This window comes from Manduca sexta, chromosome 26 (genome assembly GCF_014839805.1).
Source record: "Manduca sexta isolate Smith_Timp_Sample1 chromosome 26, JHU_Msex_v1.0, whole genome shotgun sequence".
NCBI lineage: Eukaryota > Metazoa > Arthropoda > Insecta > Lepidoptera > Sphingidae > Manduca > Manduca sexta.
In genome coordinates, this window is record NC_051140.1 from 2,304,975 (window position 1) to 2,332,345 (window position 27,371).

Below are 27,371 nucleotides of genomic sequence, written 5' to 3' on the forward strand. Positions count from 1 at the left end.
CCAACATGTAAACTGCTTTTCATTGACACAAAGACAAACTATACTCCAAAGTGAGCTCAAAACCTGAGTAGATACTGATAGTAAAGCGAAAAAAACATTGTCAACACTCTTAAATAACAACGACTCGAAAAAGTGCATTTGTAGATATTACCAATGTGTAGGTACTAATTACTAAAATTATTATACTACAATTAGCCTTAAAAGTACTAACTTCTATAACGGACAAGCTAAACTTATACCTATGCATTTGCATTTATTTTGTAATAATGTAAACATGTAATTTACGTCATGCACGTACATAGTATCATCTTATTATAATTTGTAATGGTAATTCCTGTTAATCCGCCAACCTCGTCCTGTGATGTCATGCTTCAGTTATGATCATTTTCTGTACGTCAGAAGGAAGTATGTACTTCACAATATAACGCCATCTGTTGACCAATATACATAACTAGATTTCCTTCGGGCATGCATTAATGGTATAGCTTAGTATTCCTTGATTCTAATATCATTAATTATTATTTACTGGTGGTAGGTCCTTCATATATGAGAGCCCGCCTGGGTAGGTACCACCGCAATGTCTATTTCTGCCGCCAAGCAGCAGTGTATAGTCACTGTTGCCGGTTTAAAGGACATGGTATCCAGTGTAACTACTGCACATAATAAGACTTAACATCTCATGACTCAGGATAGCGAGCGCAGCGAAATACTAAAATATATTTTGTAATTTAAGGTGTTGGATGGTTTTTCTACTGTTTATGGGCGGTCATATCGCTAACCATCAGGCGAACGGCAAGCTCGTCTCGTCATTCAAAGCAATAAAGAAAAACTGTTTGGCAGTCGTTTTAGTATGTATATCCGCTTTGTATTGATCACAGACGTAATTTTCTGGAATTATAAAAAAAAGAAATAATCACTGTATTTTTTTTAGTTCATAGTTCAGTAGAATACACTCGTTTAGAAATCAATATTTTAATTGTAAAAATTTCTCAGGATTTTATGACCCAGTTTTGTGTTCGAGAAAAGAAAAGTAAAAAAATTGCATTATGGTTATGAAATGAAAAGTGCGTGACTGATGTCGGTCGTTACAGAGATTTCATTAAAAGCATGCGTTTAAGTGAGTGGAACTCGATAATGTGAAAGTAAATGTATGAACACCAATCATTTAGCGTGAATTGGTGCAAAATATCAACTTTTCAAAATAGTTGAAAACGGTATAATTAGTTTATTTATGATTATTTTCAAATTTCGAATCCTAAACGTCAAATACAAACAGTTCTACGTAATGTTTTTTACGAATCAAGTTCAAAGTTATGATTATATTATGGTACGACTCAAATAGTAAGACGTAACTACTACGCGGCCACTCTCTCCCTTTAATATTAAACAGTAGTATTTTAAATTTAATTAACTGCCAATCTTTTCTAATATGAACATGTAGACTTCACTAAGAAATGTTGACTCGCAAATTACTGTGTTATGACAACCCTACGTTGGAGAGGTATCGCTCCGCGTGGCAGCCCTAGCACAGTTGTTTAAGCTGTATAGCGTAACATTCGAGTGCACGCGCGCTCACACGCGACGGCGCGACGCTACTCTCATTACAACACCAGCTGCTGTGGATGTGACCACCGCCTTATCATACCTTAAAATAATAATTATCTATCCTCATCTTTGTTGGATGATCCCTTTAGAAATATTTGGAGTTACAGATATAAACAGAGTAGACTATTTTCTGATTAAAAGTCACTCTAGTACAATTATTAAGGTCCGTTTATTCTCATTCTTCAGGATTCTGATTTTTTTCTTAAAATTTTATGTAAGGAAGGCAAATAAGGTGACGCTGGTCGTAAGATATTTTTTTAGAAAGGAAAGAGATCTTGATGTCAGAATATCTCATTTGCGCAAGCACGTTTTGTAATTCTATAAACTACCTAAAAACATATACGTTTGATTATAGAGGTATATACTTAACATAACGAGTTACTGAGATGAAAGAAATAAAAAATAAATTTTTAATAAACAATTCCCACGTTATCTTAAATTAAAAAAAAAAATAAACACAAAATAATAATGAACCTAATAACCTGAGAACTTATCCATACTATTCGACAGCCGGCAAAAGGCGGTCATCGCGCCGTGACTGCAGCTCTTTAACTAAGAGTGCACAGATCACTGCGCATCCATAGACCATAGACACGACACTCGCACATAGACAATACAGGCACAGGCTAGTGAGGCACAATAATTTGGCATAGACAATCATGAGGGGCGTTTTTGATACTTTTGATTTTTTTTAAACGAAGCAGACGTGGGTCTCTCGTTTGCCATAGACAATCAAAAGGGTAGTTTTTATAGTTTTTGAGAATACACAAATTAAGTTGCGCCCACAGGCAATAATTTTTGCTGCATTGTTTACAGAATTACACAGTTACATTGTGAACAGGCAACTTTTAATTTTACATGATTTTAAAACAGTAAAAAATTACTCTATCGATGTATAAGTTTATTATAACCGTTATAAACAAGCATGTTATAGTCTACTTTATTTACTTAGTATCGATTAATTATCGCCGAAATTTAAAATGCTTCCAAATATTTTGGTTGTATCCTTAACATACGAAAAAACCAAGAGTGTCAACTGATATTAATAATTGTGTACTGACCATAAACTCTTAAAATAATGAACACACTAATAACAAACAATAACATACGTATATGTTAAAATTGACCATGAAACTATGAATAAGATAACGGAAAAGAAATTTGGTCCTCCGGAAATCTTACACACCTTATGAAAGGTAACAGCAAACACACTACAACATAGCCTTATTACTTACATTTAGGTGAAGACAAATATAATTTTGGCATTACTTGATGGAGTTAAGTGATATTAATAATCTCTAGTTTATAGAATCAACAGTCGCTAATGATTTCTTACGTTTACGCGAATGTTTAATTATTATTATTGTTTAAGATGCTACTTAATTCTAAAATGAAATAAACTTATGGCTACACATACGAAAGCCTTTCCTACGGGTAATACCCTTTTAGAAGAACACAGCCCTTATCATAATAATAGCTTCAATAGGTTATTTACTTGATGAACCAAATTCTTACTAATATTTATTCTAAACTCTATAAATTAGATTTAACTTAACTTATTTTTGCAAAATAATGAAAAGGATAGAAAAAAAATCTATTCTTCTTCAAAAAACTTATACGATCACTCATTTGTCTTTGAAACTGGACAAATATTGTGTTATTTATTGTGTAGTTCTGTTATATTTGCTTTGTCTGGTAACTTTTACTAGTTTGTTTGCCGAGGGTGCGGCAGTCAAGTTTTAGCGCGGATCGAGTGCAGGGCTCCGACCCTTCACACACTTTCCAGCTGTAATCCGCTACTGAGGAGGAATAGCGGTGAACGAACAAAAATTTCTAAACATCTTTTTAGTAAAACCTGAGAATAAAATATAATATTGTGTATAGAAAACGGCTGTACAATAATGTAAATGACAATGCATTCCATATGCAAAATTAAATATTGTTAAAAGTATTATGAGAAACATAACGGAACGTCGCATGGAGGGGATTGTATATATATAATAATAATATCAGCTCTGTATTATAAACTGTCCCACAGCTGGGCACGGGCCTCATCTACTATTACAGAAAGGGTTTAGACCTTAGTTCTCTACGCTTGCCTCATACGAATTGGTAGACTTCACACACCCTTAAAATTCCTATAGAGAATTTCTCAGGCATGCAGGTTTCCTCACGATGTTTCCTTCACCATTGAAGCAAGCGATTATTCACAAAGAATACACACACAAGTCAGAGATGTATGCCCTTGGGATTCGAACCTGCGGACATTCGTCTCGGCAGTCCATTCCACACCTAACTAGGCTATCGCCGCTTTTGCGGGGGTAATTGTGAGACATTCAATTGATAATGTGAAATTCAATTGATACACTTGTTAATACTGGGTCCGAGTATTATTAGTTAAGTTTTTACAATTACTTATCAACAGTATTGACAAATTTAACTAAGCCAAGAGGGATCCATAATATCACAATTGTATTTATAATTTCGTTTTTATTTGCATTAAACATCCAAACATAATTGCCAAAACAATTTCGTTAATATACATTTTTGTGTCCCGACATGATTCCGCTCACCTGGCTCGCTCCTAATCTAGCTCATTGTCTCTGCCCACCGGGCCGTCGCCTTTGAGACGTAAACAAAACGTCGCTGACACTCCGTACCCATAGACAAGAATAATAAATTATCTGTGTGACAGCTGGTGGCGGGAAAATGTTGTTTTATTTTTATTGGAAAAATGGTCGATAAAGGCACAGGTTGATACAGGCTATAGACTTATACGAATTCGACTATGGCTATCATACATAGGTCTATTCTGAAGGCGGAACCTAAAATAAGCATAATTTGTTATTTATTTTTTTTGGATTTCAAATATTTAGATTGAATATTAGATTGCTTAGATATACATTCACCATTTTGAATTAGATACCTAGTAAACCTCATTAGCTTCTCGTTGGTGGTCCGTTTCAACAACTCTGCACTTACCATGGGACGCCCTATAATCATTTTGTTAAGCCAAATTAAAATCTAAATGATTCAAAGCCTGTTTTGTATTTGATTAAATCGATTAACAACAGCGATCAGTAGGCGTTACCTACAAAGATGAGAATTAAAACGAACGTGCTGCGTCTTAATGAAAATAAAACACGAACCTCTTCCCATTAGCTGACGTGTCAATTTATTCCGTGGCTAATGAATCGATTTTAAACTAAGATGCAATCATCCATAAAATGAGCTTGCCATAAATCTTTGGAAAAAACAGGATATCGTACGAAATATTTCTATTGTATTAAAATTCAAATAATACATTGCAAAACGAGGTAGTGAACATTGGTGATGATCGTTCAATCATGTTTTTAATCTCAATATAAATGGGTTCATTCTATTCATAAGTATTATCTAACTTATATATTATCGAAGCTTATTTGGTGTAATACCCTAACTCTACGTTACGCATGCACGAGGTGAATAGTTCGCAGCGATTGTTTCCAACAGGATAGGATCACACATATAACGCCTTATATAATATGATAATCACAGTTTAGCTTAACCCCTTGCGTAAATTTTGTCAATATTGACATAACCTTTTTTAGATTATTAGTAATTTTAACTCATGTCTAATTAAGTCGATTTAAAAATGTTGAGAAATATTGGTTCTATAAAATATAATTATACCTGTAATTAAACAATATTTGGTAACCCTACATTACAGGTCTACCCATAGACATCCTCCCACACTACAGCACTCGAAAAAAAAATAGAAAGTATCGGCGAAAGCTCTGATGACTCAGCGTAATTTAACATTTGAGTTTTGCAACGCCATCTCTTATTAAAGTTCCGTTAACTTTATGCTCATTAATACGCAAGTGTTCTTTTGAATTGTAGGTAATACTTACGGAGGTCAACGCATTTACTTGTCTTAATTCGAGGCAAATAATTTAATTTTATCAATTTATGCGCAAACGACTACTATTTATTATTGGAAAATATAACAGGTAGTAATTGAGGGGAATGGCTTTCTAGTGACAATAATTCAGTAGATATAGTGCAATATTACGTAGAGATAATTATATAATAACTGTTCCAAGGATTTAAAAAATTGTAAGATGTGTCTGTACAATGTACAGCCACAAAAGTGGCTGAAAAAAAATCAATTCGCCTTTACACTTTTGTGTTCGTATAGCAATAGTTTTTCCTACTGAAAAATTAACTCCAAAGGGTTGACTATATTTAATACTAGCTTCCGCCCGCAGCTTCGCCCGCGTGGATTTCGGACTTCAAAAATGGAGGAGGTGCTCAATTTGTCGGGATGTTTTTTTTAATGTATGGTGGTATGCAGGTGGTCCGATTGTCCGGTCAGGGTCTGATGATGGGATCCTGGTGAAATCGAAGGAACTTTTAACCATTAAGGTTGCACACGCGACGGAAGCTTAAAAAATGGAGTAACTTCTCCCGTTTTCCCAACATTTCCCTTCACTGCTCTGCTTTCATTAATTGTAGCGTGATGAAAAGTATGCTATAACCAGCTCAGGAGTATGAAAAATAATTGTACCAAGTTTTGTTAAAATCCGTCGAGTAGTTTTTGTTTCTATAACGGTTATACAGACAGACAGACAGACAAAAATTTTACTAATTGCATTTTTGGCATCAGTATCGATCCCTAATCACCCCCTGATAGTTATTTTGGAAATATATTTCATGTACAGAATTGACCTCTCTACAGATTTATTATAAGTAGGTATAGATAACATGCAAACGCGTTTTGAAGTATTAAAATTGTTTAGCTACTTTTGTGACTGTAATTATAGCCCATGCAATACTGTAAATTCAATAAAAAATACAAGCAAGAAACATTAAAGATACGGTTTACAACATTAAAAACCATACCAAATGGATCTTTAAGAGCGGTCTGTTAGATTTGACACAGGAATCCCGCGGCGCCATCCGGTCAAAAAGATCCGAAAGACCGGAGAAGCTATTGAATGAATGAGAGACTCGTACTGTTTGTGGGTGACTGAGTTAAAACCCAAAACATCTAAAGTTGGTCAGTCGAGATAGAATTTGATGCGTTCACGATTAATCTAGTTTCAGTAATACAATGATGCGTACAAAAACGTTTCTCTAAAGAATTAGTGAGTCACAAAGTCTAGATTTAAAGTGTGCCATTCAATCTAGGACATACCATAATCATTTGGAAGCGCTTTTGTGCGAGCATACAATTAATGAAACACAAAGAACGTAACAAAATTATTATCTCGGTATTGTTGAACATCATATTGCGTGTAACAAATATTGCTTTTAAGTAGTCCACGGGTCACACCATATAAAAATATTGATTTCTTTATTTATTTATTATTATTGCCACAAAAACAATACATTATCTAGAAAAAAGTTAAATTAAAATAGGATAATCTTTGCTATAGGTACCTGTAACCTTCCATATTTTCCATTCTTACAACTATAACAATATTGAACTTTATTAGGATATTGAGCTTATAATCAGCCCCAAAGTTAAAGCCTCATAGTTTATTAGACTATTAAAAAAACATAATAGATAAAACCTTTTTACCCATAAACAAGTTTTAGATTCGATACTGGCCGTATTGTGACTAATTAAAGAAGTGAAGCTCGCGCACAGGAAATGTCATTTCGAACGTCGTGTTCATAATTCGAAAAGATTGACGGACCTCAATGACGTCGGTGGATTCGAATTTATTTGTGTCGATTGGGAAAAGGGGCATCACTCAGAATTTATGAGTGCTATTTAATACGACTTTTAAAATGTATTTGTGCAAAATACATTTTACACGCGAAATAATCGATGATGTTTGAAATGTGTTGATTATTAAGTCTTTGATCAATGTCGATGGATAGTTTCGAGTTTATACAAATTTATAGAAATTGTAGTATACATTAATGAGTATATAAGTATTAAGATAGTACTATGCAACTCCGCCACGATGCGTGCTAGCCAGCAAAACAGGAGATGTGTCTTCCGTGACATTGTAGGAAAAAGAAAATGGTAAACGTCCTATGAGGATTACGGACCGCTAAGATTTTATCAGGCTCGTATTTCTTGTTTTATGAGTGAAGTTTATGCTTTTTTTATTTAATACCATTGTTACTAGTATGTTAGACGTGATTTTTTTCTTTCGTTACAAGCAACATAGATTTTAAATACAAGAGAATTCTCTCCGTATCTAAAAGTGTAGATGTCCCAGTATTGCTGGAAAATAGAAGCCCTTAGCGAAGAATACAAATGAAATAGTATTGAATATCATCTCGAGCGAAGTCTAATTATTGTCAGGAAATTATTTTAATAGATTTAAGTTCAATTACTTACAGTTAAGAAAGAAAATAATGAATAACTGGAAAAGAGATTTCTACGTTGAATTGGTAAATTTGGAATAAAACTAAATTCTATGTGATCACAAAATGTTTTATTTCCAACGGCATTTATCCTCACACCAAAAAAGAACATAGAGCAACTGTAGTCTATTGTAGGCACCTATTTTATAGGATTATTATATTTTTTTGCTTGTTTTTATGTACTACATAAAGATTTTTTCATGAACCGGTTCAGTCTATCAATAATCATTAATATTTTTTTTGATAATATTTATCAGCTTTAAACAGATCGATTACAAAAAGTGGGTCATCTATACCACAATCACCCTGAAAAGCTTTTAAATCACAATTATTTCAGCAGATCCATAGCTGACATACATTTGTTGAAAGTTCCCGCATTTTAAAGGATTGTTTTTTAATAATTGATTTGTTTTTTTTTTTTTGTATACGTGCTCGGCAGTGGCCCAGGTGCATCTGATGGTAAGTGGAGTGGGGTTCAATGGAATATCGACTGACGAGTCGACACAATTGTGCTGGCCTGTTGGAACCGGATATACACAGGCTGATCCCGGAACGCGACTGACTTACATGGGCCAATATGGCAAGTATTAACACCTTTACACATAAAGTGGACGCCATCCGGATATAAAATATAGCCTACCACCAGCAATATAGTATGTGTGTGGAGTCTATTTAAATACTTCGTATCGTTTGAATGGCTTTGGGCAGAAATTCAAATTGGCGTTAGCTAAGAGTTTCCCTTTAAATATTAAGTGTAGTACGCACACATTTATGTCAATAATTGATATAAAACCTCTTATATCATGAAATTACATTAATGGGAAATGAAACTAGTTACACCGGAAGCGACGCAACGCGTACTTAAAATATTTGATTGATTTGATTAAAAAATACTTTTTGATTTAATAGCTCGATGGTGGGTAAGCGTTACTTTTGTAATGAACATAAATATCTTGACCGTCTTTTTACCTTTTACTTGTCATTTCACTTTATTAGTAGTATCATAATAACCGGAAAAAATGTTAGCACCAAGTATCCACTCTGAAGTAGACTGTTGGCGGCTTTAAACTAGTTTAAAGTAAGTCTATTGTTTGTACGCGTGTTCCGGTGCGTGATCTCTCCGAGTATCCACCGAATGTAAACAAATACAGTTAAATCATAACAGTTACAATGAGCGTGGCACGATATCTTCGTGAGCTTCCCAATTAGTACCAATACTTGACGCGGTTAGCAGTCAATTCGCGGTCACGTTTGCGCCACGCTGCCCACTGTTACCAGCGGCATCGCTGCGCGCCGCTCGCTTTACATGCGTGTAAGAATAAATTTGTTGCCTATGGTTTATGATTACATTAATATTGTCTACGGATCATTTGAAGACTTGGCTTAGGCCTTATCGTACTGAATCTCATTGAAAGCACTATGAATGACGAGGCTGTATGGGCTAGAACCCTTTGCCTTCCCAATTATAAAGGGAAAATCAAAATAAAAAAAAATGTCTACGGATCACTTATTTAGGTAACACGTACTGTCCTCTACGATTGGTTCTAGGTGTAAACTCAACAATACCAAGACTGCAAAATCTTGAAAAGCTGCAGTATAGTAATAGACTTACTTCCTTATTCATCGACGTCTTTTATCTAAGGACGGAGTAAAGTTGTGATAACAAGTCTGTTTCTCAGTGCTGACGGCGTGGCAGCCTTCGCAGTGCGTAGACATAGAGCCGTTGTGATTGGCTAATATTGAGATACAACAATAGATAAAAAACGGCTATGAATAATAGGGTTACATTATGACAATAAATTATACACAAAAAGTATCGAACATTTCTCTAAATAATAATAAAATTTAGAAGCTATGGCATTTTGAATTTTTGTGTTAATTTGAAATGTATAAGTTAACCTGTTTATAAAACTACTAGTATTATGATTAGTTGGCCTCTATATGTGACGTTTGTTCTATTATTGTATACCTAATTTATTTTAATATATTATAAACCTCTTCAGTGCATGTGGAAGTTATTTCGTCTGTTTCCGTTATAAAATTGTTGTAAACAATTGTTGGCTAGTTCAGTAAATTAAAAAAAAAGATAAATAGCATCACTTATTATCATATATTATCCTATGGCGATAACAAGTTTGGAATGTAAGACATAACATAGGCCCTAGCTTTTCTCTCTAGAGCAATACACAGAACATCACGCATTCATCCCCGAAGGGGTATGCAGAGGCGCAACCAAGGCACCCACTTTTCGCCAAGTGCGTTACTTCCCATGACGTGATAGAGGGTGAGCCTATCGCCATATCGGGCACAAATTCCAGACTCAGAAAAACCCAAATATTACTTTGTCCGAATTTCGAACTTAGGATCTCAGAGCGCTGTCGTACCGCGCATGCAGTACAACTACGCCACCGAAGCAATCGCAATAGTCTCAAACTGATGCTCTCAATGAATCTGCATGAATAACATACTATTGAGTTACGGTCTTTAAAAATCATACGAGCTATTGTTAAGATGAAACTCTTACCAGTCCCCCAATCTTCTATTCAACGTTCTAAGTTAAGGTACATAGTTTCCTAATTTAGACTAAGACTAAGACAAGAAGTTATTTAAAGCAAAAATACAATAACAAGAATATAAATTACTAATTACTAGCCTAAAGTATGAAGAGGAATAGATTCCCGCGGGACGAGCAGGATAGCAAGCCTCCAGCGCCGTCGGTCACCAACGCCGAACTTAACAACAAGCCAACAAGATTAGCGACCGACGCGACTCCATTTGCGGCCGCCATTTCGGAGAGCACGTCAAACTAACAAAATGGATTCCCGACGGCATTGTCGACGTTGTTTTGTTTTTAGCAAGATGCAATTATATAATCGGTGTCATTATATATTGATAATATTCATAGATGTTTACTTACATGGCCTCAGTGTTGTGTTTGTTAAGAGTGTAGAACTGTTTAAAACAATTTGTTGTGATGCGAAGCCGCAAGTTTACCTTTTTCTTGTTTTTATTGCTTCGTGGCTAAGGTAATTATTGTGGCTGCCATATTTTGATTATTTGTGAACAAACTATTCTTATTTTTAACAACTCTATGGTCTAACGTGGAGCTGTCAAAAGTCTACCCGCTAAACATAATTTCGTAATAACGCACTCTAATATCTTTATTCATTCAAATAAATTGGTTTATATATTATTAAAATTAATAATTTATTAAATCAGTAAAATAATTTATATTTTACTGTCTTACACGGTATTTTTATAACTAAAAAATCAAGAGATCTCATAAAAAAAATACAATGAAACATTTTGATGAATTGAACCCTCGACAAACGTTTTCTCAGTAACCACGCTCCGTACCCCACGGAGGTCATTAAACATTAGACGCCAATCGTAAAGAACTTGTGCACTGATCCCGTGAACAAAAAGCCTTCGACAAAAACTAAAGAGCTTTGAACTTTTTCACGTCCGCTAAGACGGCGCTGCGCATCATCAACGAGGGCGCTGTGACCTGAATACCGGGCTTAGCTTTGTAGTTGTATACAAACTGAGATGACGGTACGAGTCATGATCTAATAGTATTTCATCTAATTCTAAAACCAGTTGTACAAAAATGACTAATGCGAAGCATGAGTTAAAAACCTAAATTCAGTATAATAGTACTTTATTCATATTACGGACAAGCCACAACAATAATACCTAGAACTTTGAATTTAGAAATCTGAATATTATGTCGCTCTAAGGAAATATTTATTTATTTAAAAACATACACGTTTTTAACTTCCATTATGAAATTGTGACGTTTAAAAATAGTCTAAAGTTAGGGAATGTAATGTTTTACACAATAAATTTTGGCTATTATTTGGGACACAGCGTCTCGTCGTGAAGCGCCATCTTACCCGGCCGAGTGTCGAACGGTCCGCGGTTGAGTTTTTGCGACGTCCATGTAGGCGAATCAATTCCGACGGAGGTACAAAAAATAAAACAAACGCCATTGTCCCGATGTCGCCGTGGATATAATCTGTGACTCGAGAGCGCTAATCATCCGGAACGATGGTAATGTTACATCTGTTCTAGAATCTTCATCAAAAACTTACTTTGGCGCATGTCAGGTAGAAATGCCTTTATAAGTTGAAATTGTTTGTCAAACTTTTTCTTCGGTTCCAAATTTAAATTTTCTTTGAACCGATTAATCGGGTTTCTGCGATAACTTCGCTACTAGAGTTTAAATGGCATATATTAAAAACAAAAAACAGGTTGTACCAACTTCACCAAAATCTGAAACTGATAGTGAAAGTTGCACAATAAGGGGCCAGTTCCATAACAATTTGTTTGTATAATAAGAGGAACGTGTCAGCGCGCGAGCAATACATCAATGGAATGTCGGTTTAACCAGCCATTTGGTTTAACTATCGTTGGGTGACTAATTGTCAATAATATATGCAACGCGCACTCTCGCCGCTTGTTTCATTATTACCAAGCAGGCTTCTAGACGGGGTGGTCCAGGGAAAGAAACCTTAACGATCAATTCTGAAAAAAAATATAATATATTTGTAAAGAAGACCCTTTATTATCAAAGTCTTGGTAGTACCACTATATTGTCAATTTTGTCTGCCAAGCTAAAGTATGTAAGGTCTTTGTATACTATTATAAGAAACTAAACATTTTTCTAAATAGATAAAACGATTTACCCCAGTAGCCTCTGCTATACATGATATTCTGTTAGTTTCCTTTATACTACTTTAAAATTCAAAGACTTTCGATTCCTAGATCACCACGTTCATAATGGTTTGTAATTACTCTAATAATTTTAAAATATCCAATGATAATATTATGCCACGATCTGTAGATTTTACTAAGTGATCTTCGGAGATAGAACCAATATTATGAGAGTTAAGTAAAACACTAAAAACCCCTTTTTTATGTTAAAAGCCTATCCAAATATTTTGGAAAACCGTCGGTACATTAGTGTCTAAGTACCAGGAGCTCATAGCACGTAAGGCGTGAATCCGCAGCGCGCGGGACGGATGGCCGCCACAATCCGCTCGCCGGACGGCTGCGGTCGCCTCTCTCGCACCAATAAAGATTAGCTCTCCTTACAGACTGCCAGTGGACGAATCTATGTTTCTGATGTTTATTTAAGGAATGCTTTCTACTTCTGACCATCGAAGTGTTTCTATAGGACTTAAAAATAACAAATTACAGAAAGTCAGATTTACAAAAATAAGATCTTAAAAAATTGCCTAGGTCTTGCATATTCTAATATTTATATGAGCAGGCATCGTCGTTTTATTCCCACCGCCAAACAGTAGTGTACTAGAAATGTGTTCTTTTTTAGAAATCACTATAGCCAATATACTTAATTACTATGCAATAAGCATTATGAAACTTATTATATATCTCAGCATGACAAGGGTACAGTATCAACCAGTGTTTTATAATTTGAAGTAGTTACTAAATGACGTTTCTACTGTTTATGTCCGACCATATTATTGACTAGTGGCTTGCTTCTCTCGTTATCGAGTTGTATAAAAATAAGTGAAATAAACAATACAATTTTAATTAAGCTAGTTCTTACTGTACTTGTACTTATTAAGCCTCGTGCATATTGTAGACACAAATCTCTCACGCTCACAAGCGTTCCGTTTCACTCATATGTCAATATCATCATGTCTCTCATTCATTATGTGCATCTGTGAAGATTTATTACTAAATTTATTTTAAATTAAAAACGAAGTTCTTTTTGCTGTTGTACAATTTTAAAATGATTGATACTATGTCTTATTTTTGTAGCATTAAAACCCATTATTCCTCAGATATGTGCCTAAAGAAATTGGTCGGAACGCGTGTCGATGCATCATTAATTCATTTTATTAAAAATCAAATGTTCTTTTTTACCGATATATCTTTTTCTGGTAATGTGTCTTTGTTTTTTTCTAATATTAATAGGCTAGCGTGATACTATCAGTTTAATTTGAGGCATGATGACAGCCCAACTGATATCCCTGACTGATATGATCGAGTGCGACGTCTTTTTAACATTATAATAAAATCCATCTTTAAAAAACAATCAAAATATAATGAGATCATTTCATATATTTTTTATAACACAAAGCTGACAAGAATCCAAGTGGATCACCCGTTGGTAAATAATCACCATCGCCCATAAACAAAGATAAAATTGGGAATAAAAGACATTAAATATTAACTGACAATCTTTCTGAACGTATATAGCATAACTAATTACAGACCTTTTCTACGATATTTTTAATACTCTAGTTAAACTGCCTAGAACGTGACTCCACCAAATATCATTCACTTTACACTAAACTTATATAAAAATAATAATGCCAACCCTATATTATATACTGTCCCAATGGTGGGCATGGGCCTCCTCTTCTATTCAGAGGAGTTAGGGCTTAGTCCACCACGCTGGCCTAGTGCGGATTGGCAGACTTCACATACCCTCAAAATTTTTATAGAGAACTTTTCAGATATGCAGGTTTCCAATTCTCCTTTACCCTTAAAGCTAAACGATAATTCACAAAAAATAACACATAGCTTCATAAAAAACATTCGTCTCGATAATCCGTTCCACTCCCAACTTAGTTGACGCCACTTCTCGAATCTCCTAACGTATAATTTAGAAATCTATCTTATTGCCAATATATACATTAAAATCACTTACGCCGTAATTAAATATGTGTGCTTTAGTAATACAGCGTGTGAATAATAAAAGTGCTCCACCCACACGCCACCGTTAGACGGTCAGATCTCAATGCCCGGGGCGACCGACAACTCTTCACACCGCTGAATAAACATCTCATTATGAACGTATTTGTTTAGTAACTAATAACAACATCTTATTAGCAACTAAACCAACAATTATCAATTACATATTTAACATAAATTGCATGGTATTTCGTCAACAATTTTCTTTCATTTCAAATTAGTATTTTTATCAAAACGAAAAAGCTTATTGGGTCCACGAGCCGAACCCAAAATGCCTTCTAGAATCGTTAACATTCCCATTATGTATTTAAATGATATCATCATATCCTACCCATTCATTTGTTTTTGTCTTATATTAGCATTAACACTTGACAGGCATCTTGGCTTCAGCCTGAGACTAAAACTTTATGCTTTATCAGCGCAAAATTTCATAAAGAATGGTGATATTCTGATAACTAAATTAGTGACGACGTCCAACTTTTTTCGTTATTCAACAATAATATTATATTCTCCTCGCTGGCCATTGCACTCATTGTCCCCTTGACCCTCGCACATAAACTTGAAACACCTCAAAATTCGCATGTCGGGTTCTCCCACGCAAGTTTACCAGAATCGATTTCAGTAATAATAGCACGAATACCGTTTGAATTAATAGTATGTAAGGTCCCACAAATAACAAAATTTATTTGTAAACGGCCTAAAATAATGATAAAAAAATAACACTAAACTTTCTCATATTTTATATTACCGCTAAATGGTTAAAAGATTTCGCAGGTCTAACTGGGTAGGTATTAACGGTTTATTTATTTTCACCGTCAAGCAACAGAAAGAAATATTGAAGGGATTGGATGATAATGAAATACGATGGAATGATGTAAAAAAGCTGCAATAAATTTTGCTTTGAAAATGTTTCTAGTATGAAAGTTCAGACAAAAAATATCTTAATTTCACTACGCACTATTGATAGTAATTAGTTATTTTGTATGTTAGTAATTATCTCATAGGTTCAGTAGAAACGTACCTACCATGACTGTAAACTATAAGGTTCGAGGTTCAATTCTCGGAGTTGGGCAACTAAAAACAATTGTATTCTGATTAGAATAAATAAAATATCGACTGGGATTGAAAATTGTGCTCGTTATCGCCATAGTTTCATATTCTATCAAATGAGTGAAAAGAATTCAACAAAATGCACTTCTGCACTATCTATCTTCTCGAGTAGAAAAAACTTGATCGACTGCATCTTTTAATGTAAACTTTTCATTTCATTCATGATAATTTACGTAACAATTTAAAATTTCAAGTATCCGTACCTTTAATTAACCAAATTTAAGATCTATAATTCGATCTAAGCGACAATTTGAAGAACATTTCTTCGTGTGCACGAGAGAGGTTACGAGGGCTCTCCGGGCGCAGCTCAAATAATTCTCATAAGGTTATTTTCTTAGAAACAAATTCTTACATCGTTCTTCGACTCGCAGACGGCGAGAGGGAGGGACTACAGGGTGGAACGCCCTCCCAGAGGGTTGTACTTATTTACATACAGCTGAGTTTATATTATGTACTTTTAAAAATGCTTACATATTCTTCATTAAATATTTTGAGGTTACGTTTTATAATTGTATTAAAACCAGTTAAAGTTAATGATAACTTGATTTCTCTATATATGAGGTTAGTTGTTAGTACATGAAAAGTTCTTTTATCTAATTTAGAAAAAAATAGTTGATCATTTATTTTGTATTGTATTGTATCAATGTTAGGCAAATGCCTCCCCAAGATCCTTCCATGAATCACGCGCACTATAGTAAACTAGTTCGTCCCGCCATCTCTTCTTTGATCTACCTCCGAGCAGTGCCAGGGCTCCACAAGGTCCTGGCCCAAAACTCATCACGAGCAGTGTCAGGACTCCACGAGGTAGCAATCCTGGCCCAAAACTCGTCAGGCATACGACAGACGTGATCAGCCCAGTTCCATTTGAGTGTAACGGCTTTCTGAGCTGATTGTTCATAATGTATTTATAATAATTGCTTTGTAAAATATCGTCACGCATATCTCCAAAGGTGTATGAATCTTAAATATTATTAACACTGCATTTGTTGATATATTATCTATACTATTATATAAAGCTGAAGAGTTTGTTTGTTTGTTTGTTTGTTTGTTTGTTTGTTTGAACGCGCTAATCTCAGGAACTACCGGTCCAAACTGAAAAATTCTTTTTGCGTTGGATAGCCTTTTGTTCGTGGAGTGCTATAGGCTATATATCATCACGCTATACCCAATAGGAGCGGGGCAGTAATGGCTAATCTCAGGAACTACCGGTCCAAACTGAAAAATTCTTTTTGCGTTGGATAGCCCTTTATTCGTGGAGTGCTATAGGCTATATATCATCACGCTATACCCAATAGGAGCGGGGCAGTAATGGCTAATCTCAGGAACTACCGGTCCAAACTGAAAAATTCTTTTTGCGTTGGATAGCCCTTTGTTCGTGGAGAGCTATAGGCTATATATCATCACGCTATATTCAATAGGAGCGGAGCAGTAATGACTAATCTCAGGAACTACCGATTCGAACTGAAAAAATATTTTTGTGTTGAATAGTCCTTTGTTTGTGGAGTGCTCAAAGTTATATATCATCACGCTATGACCAATAGGAGCGGAGGAGTAATGGCTAATCTCAGGAACTACCGGTTTCAACTGAAAAAATCGTTTTGTGTTGGATAGCCCTTTATTTGTGGACCGCTATAAGCTATATATCATTACGCTATGACCAATAGGAGCGGAGCAGTAATGGCTAATCTCAGGAACTACCGGTTTGAACTGAAAAAATCTTTTTGTGTTGGATAGCCCTTTGTTCCTGGAGTGCTATAGGCTATATATCATCATGCTATAACCAATAGGAGCGGAGCAGTAATGAAACATGTTGCAAAAACGGGGAAAATTATGAGTTTTGAGAGTTTCCGTTGCCTGCGCTGCGTAAACGGTTAAAGTTATGCAACAATGATGTATGACGGGATTGTTTCACTTAAAAAGTTCTAAATAATATAACAAAGTCCCCCGCTGCATCTGTCTGCCTTAACGTGTTAAACTCAAAAACTACCTAACGTATTAAGATGAAATTTGGTATGGAGACAGTTTGAGACCCTGGGAAGAACATAGGCTCCCGGGAAACTACTATTTTTATAACGGAAAACTTTAGCCTGAAAAACTTTATAACGCGGGCGGAGCCGCGAGCAAAAGCTAGTTATTCTATAAAGGTATAATGTGTCTTACAGCCAATTTGTTCACTAACAATAAAAGTCCAAACCTCGGTTATTTTTGTCATAATTACTGTTAATAATTGTGGTAACTGTTAGGCCTTTAATATTAACGACGTTTGTGTTGTGCCAAAACCTATGGCTTTTTCTTATATTTTACTTTTATAATTCATGAAGAAACCGGCTGTTAGTAAAATAGAGAACATCCGTGATAAATTCCTCAAAGGGTCTTACTAACCCTGGAAAATACCTCATAGATCACAATAAGAATAAATGTATTTTTTATGCCTCAGTGGCGTAGTTGTAATTATACAAGGGTACGGATACCTACGGCTATCGCGCTGAGGTCCTGGGTTTGAATCCCAGATTTAAATGACTTAATTTTTCCATCTTAAAAAATTATTCATACGCTGAACCTGATCGCTTTAGTTTGATAGCCAACTCATTTCCCGCTGCGCCATGCTGACTGTATTATCTGGACATTCGACATCAATCACAGTTCGTTAAATCAATTTGCTGCGCCTGCGCTGTTTTTAATAGTCGCTACTATTTCGGCGATACAATCAGCTCTATGAGATTATTATTACTTACTGATATTTGAATTGAAATATTAAAAATTACAACTATAACACATGACACAACTAAATGGTATTGTACGTCTTATGTTGTCCATAATATTAACGACTATCTTGGCTGGAAGAATAATATATATTTGGTAGTATAAAATGCAATGCTGTGGACATTTAAGTATTACTTTTCTTTTCAAATGCATTAAAAAACAGTTTTATTTCTAAAATGTCAATAAAGTAAAAAAAAATACATTAAAATATTTGGCAATAGCCTATAATGATAGTGCCCAAAAAGATATGAAAACAAAAATAACTCTCTGATTTTGAAACATTACATCTCGGTAGTGATCAATCAAAATATATTTGCAACTATATAACCATAATTAATACTTTGTCAGTAATAAATACTATATAATCAACTGAATTTATCGCCTGGGATGAAATAACCGTCACCAACCAAAACTCTTAGGGTAAGTTATGCAATAATTCACATTTTTGTCAATTTGTACAACGCACAACCCATAAGTCCATTAAATATTCTCCAGGGAGGCGGTGGCGTCGCGCCGGCCGCGTGTGTCGCTCTCAACAAATTGTCTTCATATTCCCCCTAACATTGTCTATGTGACCGACAAAGATATATCACAAATTACCATAGACAAATAATATCTTAATATTAAAATTTGTTTGGAAATCAATGTGTACATAATATGGAAACTCAATTTATTAAGACAGTACGATGAACTAAAGATACCGTAAGGAACTAAATTTCACTATTAATGATAATTTCGTTTTTTCAAGCTTTTTAGTCCTGTTACCGTCTTGAAGATACTGACGTCATATAACGTTTATTGGACTCCACCTCGTGGCTTTCAAGTCGCCTACAAATTATCTGTTTGCTGGCTAGTGCCTTTTTATCTTGTTTATCATGGAATCACTTAGAATATGTATCTATGGTGCCTAAGATACCTTTTTACTTTTAAAGTGATGAATGAACTACACCCCCGTCAATCAACCGAGTCAGTCACGTCTTCATCTGTCACCGTGATATAGGCGTGGATGATAGCCCTTCGTCAGTCTCTTATAATATAATACTAACTTGTAAAAAGGAATTACGCAGTATCTGACGGACACGTCTAACCTGACGCGTATATCGGAAGTCTATCCTTAATGTATGACATAACACTTTTGACAGTCTAATCGCCGCTGCTATTTGACGAGTAGCAGAGCGGACGGCTTAATGCGTCCACACCGCGCGCTGTTCGCATTAACCGCGCGACTGTACGCGATAAACAGCGTTACTATTCACTAATGACATTTGATTTTTTGTTTTGCGGAACTTTGATTGCTTATTCATTGACGTGTAATTACGTTGCGTCACTTGCATATTAATTACAAGTGACAATTAATGGTTAATTTTATAACTTATAGGATGACTACATGATGATGTGCTTAAACTTACGGCGAAATATGTAAATCATTTTTTTAATGATTTGAATGACAAGACGAGCTTACCGTTCGCCTGACCGTAAGCGATACGTTGGCTCATAAACAGTAGAAACACCATCCACCACTTCGAATTACAAAGTATTATTTCGTATTTCACTGCGCTCGCCATCCTGAGATATGATATATTAAGTCATATTATGTTCCGTAGTTACTGTACTACAATGTTCTTCAAACAGGAAAACAACAGTGACAACACACTGCTGCTTGGCGGCAGAAATAGACATTGAAAAATTAGTCATTTATTATTATTATATTGACTCTATGACAGCATGATAAACACCCGTCTGGCTGGTGGGTGGATGCTTGTCCTCACGGGCCATATAGCTCGCTAACACAACGTAATTCAATAAAATGTTTATAACAGCACTTGTAACGAGTGCATATCTATTAGCAAACTCATGGGGTGACATCTACATTTGTGCGGACGGACGGCGTTATGCCTCAAGGTTCTTGATTTAATTTTCAAATACTTAAAATATATCCTACTAAATAATATTAAGTCTTGGACTATCCACCGTATATTAAAATATAGGGTTATCCTAGTTTCAGAGAGCAGATACAGATAGGGCTAATATTTTTATGATCATGTACAATAATATCATAATTAAAACAAAAAAAAAATATATGTTCTATAATTATTCTTTTATAATTCCGAAATTAACAATCCAAATTTTACATATTTAAAATCGTTTATATCTCTATACGTTAAACTATAATTCAAAACCATATTTGTGAAATAAAATGATAAAATTATTCTTGGAACTTGAACAGCGTCATTATGACAGTAAGAGGAAGTGAATCTCTGGTAATCTCACTGATTGTTGTGAAGGCATATGGAAAGCCGTTACATTAGCATACTAAAACAGAAGAGTACTATACCCGTTGGATCTTCCTATTAGAGATTTGGAGAAAACTCACTCCAATTCAACTCTACCAAATAAGAATTTACACATACTACGCCGTTTCCAAGTGTTTTTCGTTTTACAACCACAAAACTAGCAAGAGGATTACCTAATAGAAAGCTATCAGTATGTTTAACACGCACAATACCAAATATAAAAGATGTACTTACTCATATTACTTTTCAGAAAAGGAATGACACGTCTTCCTGATGATGATGTTTTGGTATTGTATTTAGTTACACCGTAAATCAGTTTTATTTGTTCTTGCGAGCATCGCGCATAAACCATCCTCCGGTTTAACTAAATGAATCGGCGCGTGTCCGCACACTACCGAGCGAGGGTGCGCAGTAACCGATATCCTTTGCACATTAAAACTCATCCCCCATGTACTATTGGTTGAATTTGTTTAATCTACACATGTCAGGACTATCCTCAGCCCACGGAACTGAGCATGTGTCATATAGATGTATGAAATTCTTGTAATGAAATTAAATTAAATAATTTATTTGGACCTGTAAAATGTTATACTTAATTTAAATTCTGTCAATATTAACTCTACCGCCAGTTCCACCAGTATTTACTGGTAGGACATATTTTATATCAGCTAGGATAGCGACCACAGTATACAGGGTGTTAAAACCCGCCATAGTGGCCTACGTAAGTGTTTCGCATTTCGGGATCAGCCTGTATATATCCCGTTCCATCAGGCCGGCATATTTGCGTCGACGTCAAGTGGTAATTATCTCTCGTCAGTCGACATTCTATTGGAACCTACTCCACTTACCATCAGGTGGTGTGGGATCACTTTGACCTGCAGTTGCACGTATAAAAATATCGAAAAGTAGTTCTGACCAGAACAGAACGGGCAAGAAACTCTAATAAATTCTCATACGAGTTCACAATCCTTTCAAGAATAATGAAATAATGTCAAAATTTAAACACACGAACAAAGTGTTTTTATGTTACCAACCTCTAAAAAAGTGCCTAGAACATTATTCATAGCTGTAGTGAACTCATCATCTACGAAATTAAGTTAGAATTATATTGTCTAATATTCTTATACACTAGAGTGCAATTTATTGCACATAACCTAGTTTTTACAACAAAGGGTAATAAAAAGTTATAATACGTAAGTTTTATGCCATAAGTAAAGTCTATACACGTCATGATTAGTATATAAAATGATTCATCTATATTTAATTAGAAATAAATATGTTTTAGGCTTATAGCTTTACTAATTTGCCATTCGAAATAGACTAGGAGTCAATTTTCATATTTAAGTACTTTTTTTATTATTTTTATTTTTTTGAGTCCTGAAAGCAGGCTTATTCTTTCCATATATTCAGTCTATTCAGACTAAATAAATAACTCTGTAGAAATCGTTTTGTATTATGAAACCACATTCCATATTTGTTTGCAATAATATCAAGCTACTTAGATCTTTTAGAACGCATTCAATATTATTCAGAAACGACGCTGCGCCGTTATATTAATTTATCTTTATATTTGGTCTTCAGTGGAACACGGATGAGGCGTTCCTTATACTGTGATAAATCTAATATCTAATTACCATTATAAATGCCAAAATGATTTTTTATTTGTGTATTTGTATGTAGAACTTTAGAAAGTATGGATATAAACTCTACTGTCAATTGGAATTTTTGAAACACATATTTTTTTAGTGTAACTTATTGGTATGGATATAATATGATCAGTTAGATTACTTCCGATCAATTCCATTTATAATCCTTTACATAAGGATTGGTACGGCATTAGAAAACTACAAAACGGTATATTAGAAAACTACAAAATATAAGTTTGTGAAAATATTCATTTGTTTTATCACTAAAAATGACTGACAAACTGTCGTTGTATGTCGAAATCTAAATTTAAATTCTCTAAGGTTGAAATAGTTCCACCTACTTTGTTTATTACTTGAATCCATTAAAAAAAACTCTCAGGAAAAAATAATGATACTGGCCAGTGTTTACAAAAAAATAGAGGTATGATTGAAGACCTAAAATATTTATATAAAAACATTTAAAACCACTGGCCTCTACGGTGGACAGGCACCTTTATCATGGAAGAAATAAAAAAAAACTATTACTATGGTACTGTTATGACAAATCTCCTTAATATTGTTGTCTATTGTTACAGACTGGGGCTAAAACTTCGTCAGCTTACTGACGGCCGGCACCTCGTGCAAGTAATATACTCGCAAAACGGTGACATACAAGACTGTGAGTACATCACACAGACAAAATCCGCGCGAAACTTCTTGAAGACATTAAGAAAAGAATTAAAATTAGCTTTAGACGAAGAAAGTTACATATTGCAGAGGGAGCCAAATAGTATTGAAGATGAAAAATTTTTTCGCCACTATAAAAATGTCAGCATAAAGTTGCTGAAAAACGGTGATAAGTTGCCACCAGATGTCGCTGTTTGGTTCGATTACAACAAACTGAAGCTCGAGTGCTTGAGGAGGCACGAAGAATTGAAATATTTAGTAGAGAGCCAGAATAAAATGTCAGAAATGTCGGTGACACGGTATGTATGACTCGATGCTTTGGTGTATCATTCGTTATAGAATGGGATCATGGAAATCATGTTGGGTTTCTATCTTTCTTCGCATACTTAAAAATAATAAAGGTTCCATAAATTGACCACATATGAGGGTTACCAATAATATAATAAAAATAAACATTTTAGATATTATACTATTATTATTATAACCTACTGTAATCAATTCCCAATTACCACGTGCATGTTCAATGTTATGTTTAGTTATATTTGTAGCAAGATTTACGTTACATACCTAAGCTAAATTCTCTTACATCAAGGGACTTGTAGTTACACTGTATGAAAACTGTCTCCATTACTTTCATACATTATTTCTCTGTCAGTGCCAGGACCCAAAGACGCCAACATTGACAAAATGATTTGTTATAATCCTCTCTCGAATCATTCATCACAGATGCCAATGGTAGCGGGATGCAATAGCCACCATTTTGTATAACGGGATTTCGGGTCGCTGTCAAACATTGTTTTATAGAATCATATTATGATCGGTACAATACCATATTTTCTACGAAAACCATTTCACATAATTTATTTTATAATTAAACATTGTTTTTCTCAGCTCTGTCATTTTGTACATGATAATCTTTTTTGGGTCCTGTCACGACTTCAATAAATTTGTACATTATACATGCTCGTCCATTTTTTCGCCAGGAAATGAAACGACCTCTTAGTTTCCTTAAAATTTATCCTCAAAGCTATTAAAATAATATAAAAATAAATATACACTATATTCTGAACCAAACACACGTTTCTTGTTTATTACTGCTACCTCGAATTTTAGCTCTTTAACTTTTTATTTTAAATAAATTATTCACTCAGTAATCACTAACATGTTAAAAATCTTACACCTACCAATCATTAATCATTCATTTTCATTATCATTCAATCATTGTTTATTAACTATTCCCATTCAGTCATCCATTCTACCCTCATTAAAAAATATTATCTTTTATCAACAATTGCCACTATACTGTACATCTACTTTATTGTGAAACGCCACAATTACTGCATCATCATTTATCGAAAACCTACAAAATAGAGTAAAACTTCTATAGCACTTTCATATCACAATATAGTACTTTACTTACTAGTGTACTTTATATATTGATTTAGCAGTATTAGGAATTTGCCTTCGTACGGCAAGAAGATTTGCTCTAGAAGTTTTACATTTTAGGGCTGGAACATGGCCAACAGTGCGTACTGACTGCAGTCGCTTGTTGCCTTGTGAATTACTTGACTTATAACTGCTTACTTACACTTAACTAGACACCTGCTTTGAGAACCGTTTGTCAACTATGTCTCTAACATATTTCTCCTATATCATTAAAATATCACCCATCATCTTTCATAGTTATATTTCATTGATAGGTAAAGCAAGCGCTCTGTAACCAAATGCCGTTTGGCTTTTCTCATCATATCGCTAGTTTTAACTGAAAAACCAAACGACAGGTCGCGAAGATCGTTCAGGGAGAATTTCATACTGCCAGGGACGAAATGGTGCGGCGCTGGCCAGCTCGCTGAGGAGTACAACGAGCTGGGCATCGATAGGAAAGAAGACAAGTGCTGTAGGGCGCACGACAATTGCCGAATGAACATCGGTCAATTCCGCCGAAGGTTCGGCTATTTCAACTTTAGGCCGTACACGATCTCGCACTGCCGATGCGATAGGAGGTTGGTTTCGTTGTTTTTGTTTTTTTTTTTATTGAGCTAAGTTTCGGCCAGGGTTGTGTTTTATTTTTTGGGATGGTTTTACGGCTCACGCACTGAGGACATCTGCCAGTAACGGTAAAGCGCGTTACCTTATTTTTGAAGGTTTAGGCTAGACAATATCACGCAGCACTTGCATTAGATTGCTGTATTATATTTAGTTGAATCACACATTATCACCTACACAACTAAAATATCACAATAACACACTATAATCTCACATTCACACTTATTATTTGTTGGTTTATGTCAGTTTTCGGGTTGGTTTTGGTTTTTAGAGTGACGTGTGTTTTGGTGGTGGAAAGCTTTAGTAAATAAACTTTATGAAAATTCAACTTTAGCATATTTTTTTACGGTACTATAACAAAACTACGTAGTTCTTAGATCTTGAGTTCAAATAAACTAAATTAAATCAAAAAGATACCCGTTCTGGAGTTTCAAAAAAAACAATATCCCGCAGTAAACTTTTGATGTTGGTTTATGTCCGTTTTCCTTTTAAGAGTGTAATTACAGATGTATCAGGACCTCTAATTATATTATTATAACGAAAGTCATAAACTTTATGTCCGTCGTCGATTGAAGGTGGAACGATCTCTGGCAGACCCTTTAATTGAACTAATTTAACTACTGTATAATCTGTACAAAAAAAAAGTTATGTTTGAATTTTAAACATACCGTTTCTTAATTTAGACGTACATTTTTAATAAATTTACAAAGATTTTGTATATTCCGCAAAACGGTTACACTTTATATAAATAATCAATTAAATCATAAATTTTCAAAAACATCGTTGACCCGTGGTACCTACGTAATCGCAACCCCCACGTGGACACCAACATGGCGACCATCAGGTTTTTGCATATGAACAGCAAATGCTACTTCGACAGCGCAGTGAATCATCGCAACCCCCTCCACCGTTGGTCGCCGAATATACTCTATTCCAATTTCCACCGCTCCGAATCAAGACGTGCGCTTTCAATATTATCTCATCCATATAATGCGACCACTCTGGCCATCAAATGAAATTATGAAGTATTGAAAATCACACACTGACCACAAGACTGCAATTCCGTTTTCGCCGTTGAAGACATTGTCATGTTCCCCGTACCCTAACCCTGATAGTTCCGGCATGCGAGCCGTCGCCAATCAACATAACAAAACAATTGTCTAATCGATGATCTTTTCTTCCTCCTCTTCCAGAGACCACTTTGAGCCGAGGTTGTATCCTACTAGGGGATGCCCTCAGCGTGGTCGTTTGAAGTAAGCGTTGGAGCGTTTACCCCAAGACCATGGTTTGAATAAGCTGTTAGGCTATCAAATTTAGAGGTCGTGATAAAAAAAAAACTCAACTCTAAATAGAAGGTAAAATAGACTTGATTATGATATAAATATAATTATAACAATTGAAAGTTACGTTATACGTAAAACGATATATAATTATAAAGGATAATGTAACAATAAAACACAATCAGCAATCAAAACTTACATCAATAGTGACCTTAAAAAAAAAACATGTCTTCCTGCCAATTAATCTTGTACACACGCATGTTACCTTAAAGCGGCTGGCAATAAAGCCATAAAGCGCTGTGATGTATGGATCGTTCAGCCGTGTACACTGAACGCATCTATCGATCTATCGCAACTTTATAGCACATTCCGGGATCTATGAGGGATTTACAACGCGCCACATTTATTTATTATTTTTAAATCATAAAAACTCCGGTGGTCCATTTAGCGTCGCGTAGGCGAATTTGAAAGAGGTCGTTACATTCCGGCACCATGTTTCCTATGCCGCGAATGTTAAAAATAAAACAATCGACAGCCCGAAGAGGGACGCCATGGAGCTACTGAGAGTGCCGGGGACCAAGTGGTGCGGAAAAGGTTTCTCTGCAACGCGATATTCGCAGCTGGGGGGGTACACGCGGACGGACAGGTGCTGCCGCGTGCACGACCTGCGCTGCCCGTTCTGGATTGGTGGCATGGAGAAGAAGTACGGCCTCTACAACTGGCGGGTGAACACCTTGATGCACTGCCGCTGCGACGAAAGGTTTGTAATGCCTCACTGCGATGTTGGTAGCTGTGGCCTATGAGCATGATGCGCTGATCACGTTATATCTCAAAACTTGGAGGGCTTCACTTCTCAAATATTAGTG

At 35.2% G+C, this 27,371-nt stretch overlaps 1 protein-coding gene across 4 annotated transcripts in view; it reads left to right on the forward strand.

Moving 5' to 3' along the window:
- Window positions 1–27,371, forward strand: part of LOC115452722 — a 62,673-nt gene that overhangs the window by 16,509 nt on the left and 18,793 nt on the right. For 2 of the 4 annotated variants that reach the window (XM_037443422.1, XM_037443421.1), the window contains exons 3-5: window positions 23,089–23,478; window positions 24,961–25,182; window positions 27,041–27,265. In XM_037443422.1, coding sequence (XP_037299319.1) covers window positions 23,089–23,478; window positions 24,961–25,182; window positions 27,041–27,265 — 837 coding nt within the window. The remainder of the gene's footprint in view (window positions 1–23,088; window positions 23,479–24,960; window positions 25,183–27,040; window positions 27,266–27,371) is intronic. The other 2 variants (XM_037443424.1, XM_037443423.1) reach the window with 2 other exon arrangements.